Genomic DNA, 14,488 nt, shown 5'->3' on the forward strand with positions numbered 1-14,488 from the left:
TTTTTTTTGGTTGCAGCCATCATTGCTGTTTGGCGGGCCTGGACTGGATTCGAACCCGCCACCTTAGGTGTATGTGGCTGGCGCCTTAGCAGTTTGAGCCACAGGCTCCAAGCCAAAAATCAGAAATCATTTACTACATATTTTAATTATAAAGACAATACATGTTAAATTGTAGAAAGCTTAGAAAAATGCAAGAAATTACAGAGGAGGAGAGAAAACCACTTATGATTCTGTAGCCTAGAAGAAAACGCTTTGTGATTGGTATTTTCTTTAATCCCTTTCAATCTCTTCCCACAAAGTTATATGCCTTACCCCAGTGGCCACGCCAGACTTAAATCCTGCCCAGGTGACTCTGAGGCACCCAGGCCACAGACAGGCTTTTGGAAACCACTGAGGTATTTTCCAACCCTAAAGAGCTTGTGATCCATGATTGCCTTTAGGACTCTGAGCACCAACAACCAAATCCTGTCGGCCTGGTGTAGGGCCTGGGAACCCATCCATAGGCTCACAAACCCTCTCTAGACACAAGCAGATGCCACGCACACTCCACTCAGCCTTCTCCTGCCACAGAGCAGCCCCCAGAAGGCTCTTTTCCGAAAGGAAACCAAGTTGTCTCGTCCCAAAAGAATCAAAGAACACCCTGATTACGGAGGTACAACAATAAATAAAATATTTTCTAAAAGTTAAACAAAAGGGCCTGACTAGGAAGGAAAGAAAAAGGACTTGAAGAGAGGCCAGTGGGAGAAACAGCAAGGAGGAAGGAAATTAGCATTCACTGGACAGGATGAAGTACACAAAGACACCAAAACGCCAGACAGCTTGGGTCCTTCGAGAAGAGGGCGTGGAGGAGAAGGGGAGAAGGAAGGGGGAACCAGGAAAGAGTGAGCTTGGCCTCTGACCCTTAGGCACCTGGCACACAGCCTGTAGTCAGTTGAGAGCAGACCCTCAGAGCAAGCCCCAACTGTCCTAGATTTGGCTGGATCACCTCCCACACAGTGGGAGTTCCCAAAATATACGGCAGGGGTACCACAGGGTGTCAGGTTGGAGTACAGAGGATAGAAAACTTACCCTAGAGCCCTCAAATTCTCGGAGCCTAGTGGGTAAAACGAAGGCATGGAGGGAAAGAATAGAGGTGAATGCTGGGCAGGAAAGAGCTAGGCTAACGTGGCAAATCAAAGTTAAGGGAGCACAGCAGGCATCAGACCTGTGGGTCTTCTTTGGCTCATCCAAAGAAGAGACTATTTCTTTTTTTTTTTTTTTTTTGAGACGGAGCCTCAAGCTATCCCCCTGGGTAGAGTGCCATGGCATCATGCTCACAGCAACCTCCAACTCCTGGGCTCAAGCGAGTCTCCTGCCTCCGCCTCCCAACTAGCTGGGACCAAAGGCGCCTGCCACAACGCCCGGCTATTTTTTGGTTGCAGCCGTCATTGTTGTTTGGCGGGTCCGGGCTGGGGATTCGAACCCGCCACCTCAGGTGTACGTGGCTGGCGCCTTAGCCAGTTGAGCCACAGGCGCCGAGCCAGAAGAGACTATTTCTTGCTATAATGAAGGCAGTCAGTTGGCAAGTGTTTAAATCCCCACTGTGTGCAGACATTCTGCCTGAAAGCACCATGGCTTATCCTGTGTGATGGGGATCATGGAGGGACACAGTGGGCACTCAGCAAGTGCAAGGTGGACTGACTACAGAAGAGCTAGTCCTGCAAGATAACCCACTTGTCTGGGGCCAGGAACAACTGATGTCTGGTCAAAACGAAAGATGGACTTTATGTGATGGTATCAACCTCTCGCCTGAGGAGAGGCCCAGCTAGTAAAAAAAGGCTTTCTTCTTCTTCTACTTTTTTAAAAAAGCTGGCTGTGGTGTCTGACAAGGTTGGATTACATAAATCAAACTCTGTTTCATCCCACACGGCCTCTGCCCTAAGCACAAAGCTCATTCCCGCCCTTGCTGGATAAGAATCTCTCTCTGCCTCTCCCCTCTTCAGATCCAATTCACACCCTCTGGGGGCTCCATGTGCCACCAGTGTTCCAGATGCTCTGGCAAGAGCTAATTCACCCCAAAAAAAATCAGAGGAAGAAACAAAGCCCAGAAGCGTATGGCTTTAAAAGAACCAAACACACAAAATGCAAATCCACCAAACACACAGTAATTTATAATTTCTCAGACTTAGAGCGGGTGCTTTCCTGTCTTCTCATGTGATCCTCACAAGGATCCGGGACATAGGAGGACAGGTATTATCACCCCCGTGTCATGGACAGGAAAGCAAAGCTCAGAAAAGTCATTCGTAGTAAGTCAGCTGGGAGGGGGTTTCAACCCCTGACTCCAAAGGTATGTCCTTTCACTAAAATATTACAGTGTGCTTATTCCCATTATGAAAACAGTATTACCTTTTCAAAGCAAATTTCCACTGAACTGTTCCCCCAGTATGTTTAAAGACATTGTTTCCAGATCATTAACTATTTAGTAAGGATGCTGTGGACCAGAAAAAATAAACCTTTCAGAGGCAGAGCTAACTGAACATCAAACAGAAATAAAGCTGAAACTGGTCTGAAATTGTAACTTCAGACCTTGCTCTGAAGCCATGCTTAATTTCTCTAAAATGCAGAATTGTACAAATATATACTCAACTCTCCAGGGTGATACACACTCTGCAACGTGAAGCTTTCCTACCTCTCCCCTTTCCTACCTCTCCCCTTTCTCCTGTCACATTCTAAACCCACCCGGGCCAAGGCTGAATGCAAGAGCCTCTCAGTTGAGAACAGAAACACAAAGATAAGAGAGACTTTTGGAAAATTCCACTTGAAAGAAGTTGGGAAAATGTTTTTGTTGAACTCAGCAAAGTTTTATCAAGCACCCAACTAAGCTAAGAGTTATGAGGGATACAAAGATGATTTAAATATAAGCCTGGTGCTCAATTATTTTACAATATAATGGAGAGAAAAGCAAGAACACAAAACTAAGTATTACATGAGGCAGAACCAGGCGGGGCAACATGAGAGCTCCATCCATTGTACTTGCTTTCTGGAATGTGTTTGCTGAGCAGGAGGGATCAGGTTGTGAGAAGACCACGGTTTCATAATCGATCAAATCTGTCTGACTCCCAGCTCAGACAATCACAGGGTGATCCAGGCACATTACCTTGCTGAGCCTCAGTGTCCTATAAAATGGGACAATGGGGTCTAAAAGCACAAGGTTGCTATGATGATTAAAAATGAGTATGTTTGTAAAGCACTGGGCCTAGTAGCAGAGCTGAACAGGCTTACTCTTCCTGGTGAGGCAGGAAAACGAGGACCCACTTTGATGTGCACACTGGGCCTGCCCTGGAGCACCATCCTCCCAGCAGACTCATGAAGTCTGAGGGAGATCCCTGACGTTCTACACTGAGATTGGCCGCAGCCACCAGAGGCAATGGGGCTCAGGATCCTAGGCTGCCAAGCCGAGTTGGAGATCCTGAAACCTAGGGGACAACCCCCTGGGCCTGGTGGGTTCACTGCCTTACATTGTTTCTGACCCAGATGTCCAAGTAATGAGCAACATGGCAAAAAAGAAGAGGAAAAAAAAAATACTTCCAGCCAAGAGCTTCCTCAGACCAGTGAGTAGTGCTAACAGGACACTGGTGGCACCACAGCAACACCAATCACTTCTTCAAGGAAGAAAGGGGAGCCTGGAGCCAGCCAGTTCTCAGTGGAAGACATCTGGCTCCCTCCAACACAACTGAAGGACACTGGCTCCAACCACTGGGAGCTGTGGAGTGAGGGTGGAGTGGAGAATAGGGCTGTGCTGTACCACCAGGCCCCTAGCCCCTTGTTCTGTACCTCAGCATCTGCGGTTGGAGCTACTGAGAACTTACGCAGTTTCCCCAGGGATCAGTGTTTCAGTTTCCCTCTATCTGAGAGTAGTTCAATCAAACCTTTGGGCAACTTCTTGAGAGCTTGGAAGGACACAGTGGTGTATGCCCTGGTTAAAGATGGTGGGGCAGGGGGCGTTGAGGAAGAGCAGACCCAAGGTGGGTTATACAGAAGGAAGCCAACGCCTCTGACTCTCAACTTGGGGCCTTTGCAGCTGGGTGTTCTTGTTCCATCCTGGACCAGTTTCCTGGACAGGATGAGGCAAACTGGGAAAAGTAGGATGAAACCCTCCCCTCTACACACGGACGGTTCATGTCCTACACATGGAGTATGTATGCCCTCTTGGCTGCTGGACACGTATCAAAAGGTAAACCAGATTTTTTTTTTTATTCTTCTTTCTTTGTGCTTCCCTCAACGCCCTCCTCCCATCACCTACCCTCTGAAAAAGAAAACAAAAGCCAACTCCTAACCCCATGGCCTGCCTTGGTTGGGAGGGAATGAACTGTCTGGAACTGCAAGTCTCTTCTTCTGGAAGAGAGAGTAGTCAGGTGCAGAGTGTGTGGGGAACTCGGCCTCTAGTCTGCCACGCTGATGACTCAGAAGCTAAATATAGCGAGCGATATAAACAGAGCCAGCCACAGAGCAAACACAGGGCCCCCAAGCCCCAGCACTGGCTCTCACGCATACTGGCTCTCCCCAGCCCCTCCCCCAGCCTCATTCTTCCCCTGGCCTGTCCTAGGTGGACCTCCCACTCCTGGGACAGAGGCTAGCTCCCTAGGGACCTTTCTTACTTTAAGGCAAATTTCCGGAGCCTTGCCTTGGCTGCACCATTTAGGTCTGAGCAACCTCATTGGCCAAGATCCGAGCTCCAGAAAATCACTCACTGACAAGGAGAGCACCCTGAAGTTTCAGGAAGCAATCAGAGGCTCTCTGCACAGAGGATCCAGGCTGATGGGCAGTGAAGCTGTTAGTTCAGAAACCATGTGAACACCAACTTCAGTACAGCTTCCAAAAGAGCTCCCTAAGAACTACAAAGTCAAGTCCAAGTGAAACCCTAAAGTCATCTTTTAACACATTTCCAAAAGTATTCAACTTCCCTACCTTAATAGTTATTTGTATTATAATTCCCAAAGGCCTTTCCCATCACCTTTATAAGGTAAATATTGGAAAGCAATGCTTGGAAAGGTTAAATGATTTGTCCAGGGACACAGAACTTGTAAGTAGCAGAGCTGGGATTTTAACCCAGATCTGCCTACAAGTCCAGGATCCTTTCTGTGATGTTACAACTAAAGATGGTTTCAACTGAGTGGCTGAAAGTTTTCTCAGGTTTCATTTTCCAAAAGTCTAATTACTATTTAGGGAATTTCTAAACCCAGCTTTTCTGAATGGAGATACTCTGGTCCAAATGAAAAAGGCATTTACAACATGAAGAATTCCAATACTCACTCAATGGTCTATAGTAGCTGCTTTTTTTGCTTTTTGAAGATTCTTGGTTTCTTACTGTTGTCTAGAAATAGCCCCACAAATGTCACGATGGGCCACTAGGACAGGAGACCTTCTCAAGGGGAGGGACATCAGTTCCTGCCCCTCCCTAGACCCACACCAAAGGAGATCATGGCACAGAGAAAGCAAAGAAATGGGGCACAGACCTTCTGGCCAGGGCAGTCTGTGAGCTTAGTTAGGAAGTGAACTTGCTGGATGGACATGGGCACACCATGGTACAATCCTCACAGAGCAGGAGTCAAAGTACTTCACAGTCAGTAAACCATCCGGGGTCCCCGCTGAAGTCTGTCGCTTACAGAGGAGCAAAGATGGGAACCTTCACTCCTAACCCAGCCAAAGGAAAGTGGGATATGTGGTGAGGCTGAGAAAGGCTTTTACCTCTACTTACTCTGCCTCTGACGCTCTTGCTGCTTTGGAGACTTCTGCCTCCAGTTTATGCCTATGGATTCAGAGGAGCCCCCTGAACTGATCACTGGGGTAACCAAACTAGTCCTCCACCTAGCACTGCCCCTCAGGAAATATGCTGAAAGAGCACATGGCCACATAAACTGACACCCAAGGGAACCTGGAAGCTGCTGCATCTTGGGTCATGTTGACATGCTCAGTTTGCCACAATGCCATCCTATCCCATCATCATACCCCCTCCCTCTGCTCCACACTTCCAAGGGAAAAGGTTCCTTTAGTACAGAGAAAAGAACAGCTGAGGTCAGTAATCAGGGCCAAAATAAGGGTGCTCACACTCCCTAAAGGACTATGGATCAATGGTTACAGTCTGGCCCCAGAATACTGTCCCAGATCTGGGGGAAAGGAGGTGGTCGGGCTTACTCAAGCGCCTTCCCAGTTGCCTCTCTCAGCTCTCTAAATTCAACCCATAATGATGGAGATTGACTCTCACTCTCTGAGGAGATATGGATAAGGCCAAGGTGTATGACAGAACACAGCCTGGATGCTGATTTATCTGGACAGGGCAGGTGGATGGAAGTTGGGGGAGGCAGCTCTGTCTGGCATTAGCCTGACAGGTGGAGTGGAAAAAGAACCATGAACAAGAGCAAATGTGCGTTATGATCAGGATTATAAACTCACAGAAGGAAACGAGCATTGAAGAACATCTACTACGTGTCCTGAATGTTCATAGGCATTTTCTCGCTTATCCGTCACAATAAAATTCTGCGGTATTAGCTCTAATTTGCAGAAGAGGAAACAGGCTGAGCAAGGTCCAGTGACTTTCCAGTGGTTAGCAGGTGGCAGAGCTGGCATTCAAACCTGTACCTGAATCCTGGAGTCTTAATCCTAAACAACTTCCTTCCCTGTACCTCAGTTTCTCTGCCTACAAAAATGAGGGAAGGGAATAGAGAAAGAAAATAAAGGATAAAACTAAGAAAATAAAGGAGTAAGAAAACAGTATTTTCTAGATATGAAACATTAGACCATAGTTTATATAAGAATCAAGTTCAGAAAATGACTCATTTCTTAAAACCAGCTGCTAAAAGGTCCCGGAGGGCTGGTGCTCCACCTGTCTGAAGCTATCAGCCTAGACCTTCCCACAGGAAGAGTTCCTAGTGAAGGTCTGTGAGCAGGGTCAGTGAGGAGGGGATTAAGAACAAGAGGATTCTGGGGAGGATTCTCCAAGGAAAAGACAAAAGGAGGGCTCTTTGTATTAGAAACTTGGGGGAAAGTAGCTTTTTGACAAGAAAGGCCTTACTGGCCAGCCTCCTGCCATTGCAAGGTAGGTAGCAGAAATAGGTAGCTGGTAGGAGAGTAGGGACGCAAGGAACGTGGATGCCAGTGTGGAGGGAGGTGCAGGGCAGCAACAACTCTCAGGAAACTCTCTTCCAGTTTTCCCTCTCCCCAGGTGGGGTGGCTCTTGCTGAAAGGACAGTACCCTGTCAGGAACTGACCTGTGCCCTCAAAGAGGTAGCCATGAACTGGGAGAAATGATGTAACCAGCAAAAAGCAGGGCCAGGCCTTGGGATAAAGATCTCTTGTTCAGGACTAAGTCAGGAGATGGGCCCCAGAATTGTGTCATAGTCCCAGGACACAGCTGGGCCTCCCAGCCTGTTCCTAAGCCTGGTGAAAGAGATCAGATTATTGTAAATGAAGCAAACTACTATCCAGAGTCTTCTAGGTTAGTCCAGGAGATCCACAGCCACTCTGGATAGGATAGCCTATCCTCTCCAGCACCAGGACTGGAAACTGTGGGCTGGGCTCGGCCTTAGGCCTGTACAAGCACAGCAGGGTGAATGGGCAGGAAGGAGGCCAAGAGACTGAAAACATGAATCTGAGTGAGTCCACACATGGACTGAAGGGGAAACACTGTGCCAGGTTTCCACCAAACAATCAAAGGAGGGAACAGGGACTGAGCCTTGGGCCTATTATCTAAGCATAGGGGTACCCTCCCCTTCTGACCATTAAGAGGCTAGAAAAGTCAAGTCCAAGTCCAGCCCCAAGTTTCCCTGAGAACCCCTTGGCAGGCAGTACTAATCATATCTAACCTGATAGCCTGTTCTCAGGAAACCCAAGGTCAATTCCTCTTCCCCTGGCACTGGCAATGGTTTGGCCCTTAAGCCAAACCTAATAGAACCAATAACTCTCTTCCAGTCACCTGAAGTCACCCATCTAACCTCAGGGACTGCCCAATCATGGCTGAGTTATTTATTCTGATTTGCTGACTGACAGGCAGACAGACACATACACACGTTTGCACACACACAAGCTGGGCCAGGGACACAGTTCCAGAGGTAGGGAACATGTTCCCTTCCAGGTGGCACGCCTTTGGCTTCAGCTGTGGTTGTACTAGCACAGATCCAGCCTCAGGCTCCTCTCCCTATCTTGGCAGCCATCCAGAAAGCCAGCCTAGAGAGGAAGGGTTAAATGCCCAGGGGCCCAACCCAGACAGAGGCTGCTGGAGCACGACAGCCTCCAGTCAGTGCCACAGAGGGCTCCTCCAGCACGAGTCTGCCAGCCGCCTCCTTTGTTGATGGACCCTGCCACATGCTCAACTGACATGCAATGCTCCGCCCCGGCGGGGCTGGTGCCAGGCTGCCGGCCAAGCACCCGGCCAAGCACCCGGCCAAGCACCCGGCTGGCCGACAGTCTGAAGAGTCTCTCTGAGGTACACCCTCCATAGTCCCAGGCCCTGGTTCCCAGACAGACAGTTAGGAGTGGCCTCCCCAGCTGGGAAGTGTCAGGTTTCAACCGGTTCTACCACTTTCTCCCACTCAGGCCCCATCCCTTGGCCTGGTTACTGGGTTCTCACTGTACCTCAGGCAGGCACACCACCCCCCCAACTGTCCAGCGTCAACTGCAACACCTGAAAATCTTCCTCTTGGGTCTGTGAGGGGCAATCCCCCGACCTCAAGAAGAGGCAGATTGTCAAGCAAGAGTGCAGAAAATCATCCCATTTGCAGGGAGCACCTGTAGCATCTCCTGATACCACTCTTGTGGAGTGTGAGCTGAGAGTGGACAGATGAGGGCAAGATGCTCATCCAGTTAGGTCCATCCAGTTCATGGGCACTGCAATAGCCAAGGCCAAAATTCTGGGCCCATATCCTTGAGGACTAGCAGAGATACAGTTGCTGAAAAGAGGAGAGAGAGGAGAGAAAGGAGAGAAACAGGCCCTGGTCCCCCAGCCCCAGCAGACGCAACCACTCCTCCCATAAGCCCCCATGCCTACTTGCTGCACATGAAGCCGGTGAAACTGGTCTGCAATGCACTGAAGCTTTCGGGCAATCTGTACCTCTGCTCGATGTTGCCATTGCCCTTCAGGGGGCTGCTCCCCAATGGGCAAGCCTGCAGGGAAACTGGCAGGGAGAGGAAGCCGGTAGCCAACATTACCTGCAAAGACAGAGGACCCACATCTCAGCATTCTCCATAACCATGCCTGCCCCACCTGGCCAAGACTTGGGGTCCAAGGGTAAATCTAAGTATGGGAAGGGAAAGGAACCAGCCCTGTTTTTTTCTTTTCTTTTCTTTTCTTTTTTTTTTTTTTTTTTGAGACAGGAGCCTCAAGCTATCCCCCTGGGTAGAGTGCCATGGCATCACGCTCATAGCAACCTCCAACTCCTGGGCTCAAGTGAGTCTCCTGCCTCAGCCTCCCAAGTAGCTGGGACTACAGGCGCCCGCCACAACGCCCGGCTATTTTTTGGTTGCAGCCATCATTGTTGTTTGGTGGGCCCAGAATGGATTCGAACCCGCCACCTTAGGTGTATCTGGCTGGCGCCTTAGCCGCTTGAGCCACAGGCGCTGAGCCCAGCCCTGTTTTTTTCAGGACTCTCTGCCAAGTTGGACAGCCTGCCTTGCCTGCTGCCCAAGTGTAGAAAGTTGATACTGGGAAGACAGAAAGAAATGGTCCCAGCCTTCCCTTCTCCCTGTTCTCTACTCACTGTCAACGTCATGGCAAAGGGCAGGGAGTGATGTGTTGCAGGTAAATATGCCACCCTTCTGTCCTTATGTATCAAGCTACACTTGACCACAGTTGATTATTCATATAGTAGCAGGTTGAAGTCCTTCTCTGGAAAAGCACTGGAGGCAGCTCTCCAGAGTTTCTGGGTTGAGCAATGCAAGAAGCAGAGAAAAAGAAAACCAAAAAGTATCTGCACTTTTTTAATGCACTAGAGGAAGGCTGGTCTCAGCTCCTGAAGCTCTGGGCAGCAGCACAAAAACAAAGGAGAGAAAACTCTTAAGACCCACAGAACTGCCAAGTTCCTCTCTGGAGACAGCCCAGGTCAGACTTCTAGACAAGAGCTCCGCACTTCCCGTGTGCTGGCCTTACAGCCACCGCTAGGGGCGCCAGCAGACCCGCCTGTGGCCTCATCCATCTCCTCCAGCCAGAATTGCTTTGCAGAATCGCCCCAAGGGGCAGTTCCCTCTGGGAATAACTGCAGCATCTCCTCAATCCGCTCTATCAGATACCGCAAGATAGCCTCTGAATCTTCAGCCTCCCTCCAGAAGCTATTGTACTAAAAGAAGAAAATAGGCTGTCTAACCCTGCCCTTTTTTTTTTTTTTTTTGAGACAGAGCCTCAAGCTGTCCCCCTGGGCAGAGTGCCGTGGCATTACAGCTCACAGCAACCTCCAGCTCCTGGGCTCAAGCGAGTCTCCTGCCTCCGCCTCCCAAGTAGCTGGGACCACAGGCGCCCGCCACAACGCCCGGCTATTTTTTGGTTGCAGCCGTCATTGTTGTTTGGCGGGTCCGGGCTGGGGATTTGAACCCGCCACCTTAGGTGTACGTGGCTGGCGCCTTGGCCGGTTGAGCTATAGGCGTCGAGCCCTAACCCTGCCCTTTTGCCAGAGGAAGGCACATTTCTCATAAAACAAACCACTTAAGTCCACAAACGAAGGGGTCTTGTCTGATTTACCCTTGGAAACATCCCCTTTACTGGCTCTGAGCCCAGGCAGGCCCAACCTCTTTCTCCAGTTCCCTTTCCAAGTACAGAAAGTCCCAAGTGACAAGTGGGGCCACCTTCTGCCTGAGGAACCTTCCCTCCCAGAACAAGCTAGGTTTTTCCCTTCTGTGTCAATAGCCAGTCATAGCTCCCTTGTTCTTCTCTAGGGCAACATAAGCCTCTTTATGGAAGACAAATCACAGCAAGGATATAAAAGGCTGGACCACTCAAGCAACACAGGATATAAAAGGAGATACCATGAGCCCAAGGATCCCTCTAGAGAGAGATAAAAGGTCAAAAAGAAGAGCAAGGCCATTTGCCCCTTGGAGGGTCTGAGGAGCACAGGTAAGGAGCAGTAACAAGCAGAGAGGCAGGAGGTTGAAAGTGGTGGAACCAACTGCTGCTCAGTTGGTTTGCTGCTCAGTTTGGGGGAGGAAATAGCAAAGGGCAGGTTTAGGAAGGGAAAGTCCCCTCCTTTCCCCCAATCTCTGTGAGAGGAGTCTTGAGGCTAAAAGCACTCACCATAAAAGAGTCTCTGGGGTTCTTCAGTCACCCCACAAGGCAGCATGACACCCTGGCTTGGGGAGGCTGGGCTGAGGGTCTGAGTGGCTTTGTCTTCCTGGCTGGTTGGTCGGAGCCCAGGGCCACAGCAGTGGGTGAGAGGGAAGAGCTGAAGCCGGCTAAGGGGACAGTCCAGCTGGCTCTGGGCAAACAGGTCAGCAGAGAGCACATTCCCAGTCCCCAGCTCCCCATCCTCTGGTTGGAACACGTCATCCTCCAGTTCCTCCACACACTGCGATGGCTCCATCTCCCCTGTGAGGGAGAAGTGCAGGCATCTGGGATACTGCCCCCCCAACCAGACCATACCTGGAAGGACTTCCCTCCCCTTCTTTCTCACCTTTTAATTTAAAGGAGCAGGACCCATATTGATGGCATACCACCCTGGTAATAAAGGACTCCCAAGGGTGTGCTGAATTTTACACCCACTCCCCAACTATGGACTGCCTCAACATTCAGGAACTCCGAATTCCCCTTTAACCCTCCTCCCCCTTCTGACCTAGGCTAGTCATGAAGTTTTTGACTCTGAGGCTTGTGAGCAACAGCAGGGGTAGGAGCAGCTGCCTTAAGCATGCAGGGTACCTGGGAAAGTATAACCAAGACTAGCCTCTGTAAGTGGCTTTGGGAGGGCAGAGGGGGCTGTGGCTGGCTGTACACACAGTACTCACAACACACACACCCAATCACCACCCTAAGGCGTAACCTCCAAGCTCTCATCTCAGTCTGAGCAGAGCTCCAGACTCAGTAACAAAAACAAAAGCCAGCAATCCTAGGGCAGCCAGGTTCCCTCCAAACCTGCTAAGCCCCGCCCTACTGCCCATTTAGTCTAGTCTCCACCCCCTGCTTGCACAACACAACAAACAGGCTCTGCAGTGTGGTAAGAGTGTGTCCTGGAGAGGGGATAAAGACCCAAGTTAGCCATTGCAGCTGCCCTCTCAGCTTTTCTCCAGCAGAACAGAGCTGTCTGCCAACTGCAAGTGGGTAGATACAGCCTCCCTGGCTCAGTCTACTCACTAGTCACTAAAACTCCAAATCTTCATCCCCACAGTCTACCATTCCTGCCAGCCCTGAACCCGAGATTGGAGGAACCTGTCTCACAGAAGGAAGTAAAAGTCAGTCTTCTCTGTGTGACCTCACTCACCGCCTATACTATTCAGGTTGTTGATATGAGTTTCTTGGTGACAAAGAAGTTCCTCTTGCTCCACCTGATGGCTCATGGAAGTCTGAGCATCTTGAGCTTCCAGCCTCCTACACACACACACACACACACACACACACACACACACAGAGGCCAGGCACCCCTTAGGGCTCTAGGGGCAGCAGGAAGCAGCAACCACTTGAATGGTTAAGGATACAGAGAGACAACGTTCATCTTTGTCAGACTCAATTAGAGAGCTCCAGGAGTTCTGTCCCATAGTCTGCCTTCAAAGAATAAGCCAAATGGTCTGCAGGTTGGTGAAATACTTAAAGGAATCTCAGGGAAATTCAGAAATCCTGCCCTTCCCAAATGCAAACTCTAAGGTGTCTGCTTTTATCTTCCCACCAACCCATCCAGTCCCCAAGCTATCTATGGTCTCTCTGCCCTCTTCCCTGGAGAGTGAAGAGTTGCCTGCTAGGATGTTAAAGCAGACACATGGTGTTTTTTGGATAGTGTTTCCAAAGGGGCGGGGGGTGGGGGATACTCCAGCTTATCAGCAAGAGGAAAACAAAGTTTCTTGATGAAAAGACCAAGTGCTATCCTGCCAGTCACCTGGCAGGGGCTCCCCTCCTGCCTTCCAACCTTCTCTCTGCAGGCTGGCAATCCCAACCTAAGAAGTGGCCCTCCAAAGCCAATCACAAGCAGGAGTCATTGTCTTGGTTTTTCCTTTGAAGCCTATCACCTCCCCCTCCCCCTCCCAGCAAAGCCCCAAAGTTCAACCCTTGCCTGGACTGGACAGTGGGGGAGGTGCAGCGAGAGGGTGTGGTTCTGCAAGCCCCAGGGATCCCTCCCACTCTCCACAGGAACTACAGGTGGCTCTCCAGTTGGTGGGAGCCTCTGGAGGGGTGCAGGGCAAGGTCAAGTGTCAGTTGGGAAAGGGTGAAGAGATCCTCTCGCCATCTTCTCCAGAGCTGAAGCAGTGATGTCCACACTGGTAGGAGGGAAGCACTTCTTGAGAACACTGCCAGGGAATGCTTTATTCCTAGCAAGGGGAACTAAAACTTTCTGGAGCCATCCCAGCCCTTAAGGGCTGGAAGAGGGATGCTGAATTTAGACTCTTCCTTTCAGGAGAAGGCAGTAGCCAGACACCCGAGCCTCAACAGTGGCTAAAACCTAGGAACACGAACACACACACACACACCCCAGACCTGGGTGACTCCAGGAGAGAGTCTCAGCCTCCGAGTCGTGATGCCAGGGCTCCGCGCCAGGGTCCAGCGTGATGAGCACTCTGAGGCTTGGCGCCCAGACTCGATTGGGATGGAGGGAAAAAACCCAGCTGTTAAGGAGAGGAGCCTTCAGAATTCGCAGGGAGACGGGATGCCCACAACTCCCTGATCTACCCCAAAGTCAGACCCAGAGGCCAGCCGGCTCCGGGGCGCCCAGGTCAGCTCAGTAGTGCACCCCAGGTTCCCCTGCCCACCTGGACCCAACTCCTTTCGAGTCCCAAATGCTACATTCAAGTTCCCTTTGGAGCAGCGCACCCAGGTGTGGGCTCTGCACCCCGTTCCCTCGCCCCAGCACCCCAGTTCTTCATGGTCACCCCAGACGTCTGCAGCCCGAACCCTTCCCGGGCCCCCACGCGCAGAGCGACTCCACTCCCCACTTCTCCGAGTAAGTGCGATCCAACTCCGCCCGGCCCCTTGCCGCCTCCCGGGCGCTCACCGGGCTGTGGCGGGAGGCGGGCGGCGCGGATAGGGGCGGCGGCAGCAGCGGGCGCGGGCGGGCGCGGGAGGAGGCCACTCCGCACGGGGTGGTATTGTTTCCAAAATACGCCCGCTCGGGGCATCCCGCAAACAGCTGATGAGGCCCCGCCTCCAGGCGCGTCACGCCAATGACTGGCCAATGGCGAATGGAGCCCCAAGTCCCGGGCTGGGCGGCTGCCAGGGACGGTCACGAATGTGCGAACCTTCCCTTGGAAACATTGCAAGGGGCCGAGCAAAATTCCGACCCCCGCCAGAAACGCTATTGGAGTGCCGTTGCCCAAGCGGATTTTGTTCCTA

General features: G+C 51.0%; 1 protein-coding gene across 1 annotated transcript in view; it reads right to left on the reverse strand.

The window, feature by feature from the left end:
• BMF (Bcl2 modifying factor) overlaps positions 1 to 14,274 on the reverse strand; it is a 17,794-nt gene extending 3,520 nt beyond the window's left edge. Inside the window, 5 exon segments of the mRNA XM_023514252.1 lie at positions 9,023 to 9,183; positions 11,255 to 11,545; positions 13,637 to 13,764; positions 14,151 to 14,191; positions 14,194 to 14,274. Of these exon segments, the coding sequence (XP_023370020.1) occupies positions 9,023 to 9,183; positions 11,255 to 11,545; positions 13,637 to 13,764; positions 14,151 to 14,191; positions 14,194 to 14,274 (702 nt within the window).
• Between the last annotated feature and the right edge of the window lie 214 nt (positions 14,275 to 14,488).

The sequence above is a fragment of the Otolemur garnettii genome, unplaced genomic scaffold, assembly GCF_000181295.1.
Source record: "Otolemur garnettii isolate 467f Iridium unplaced genomic scaffold, OtoGar3 scaffold00050, whole genome shotgun sequence".
In the NCBI taxonomy this organism is placed as follows: Eukaryota; Metazoa; Chordata; class Mammalia; order Primates; family Galagidae; genus Otolemur; species Otolemur garnettii.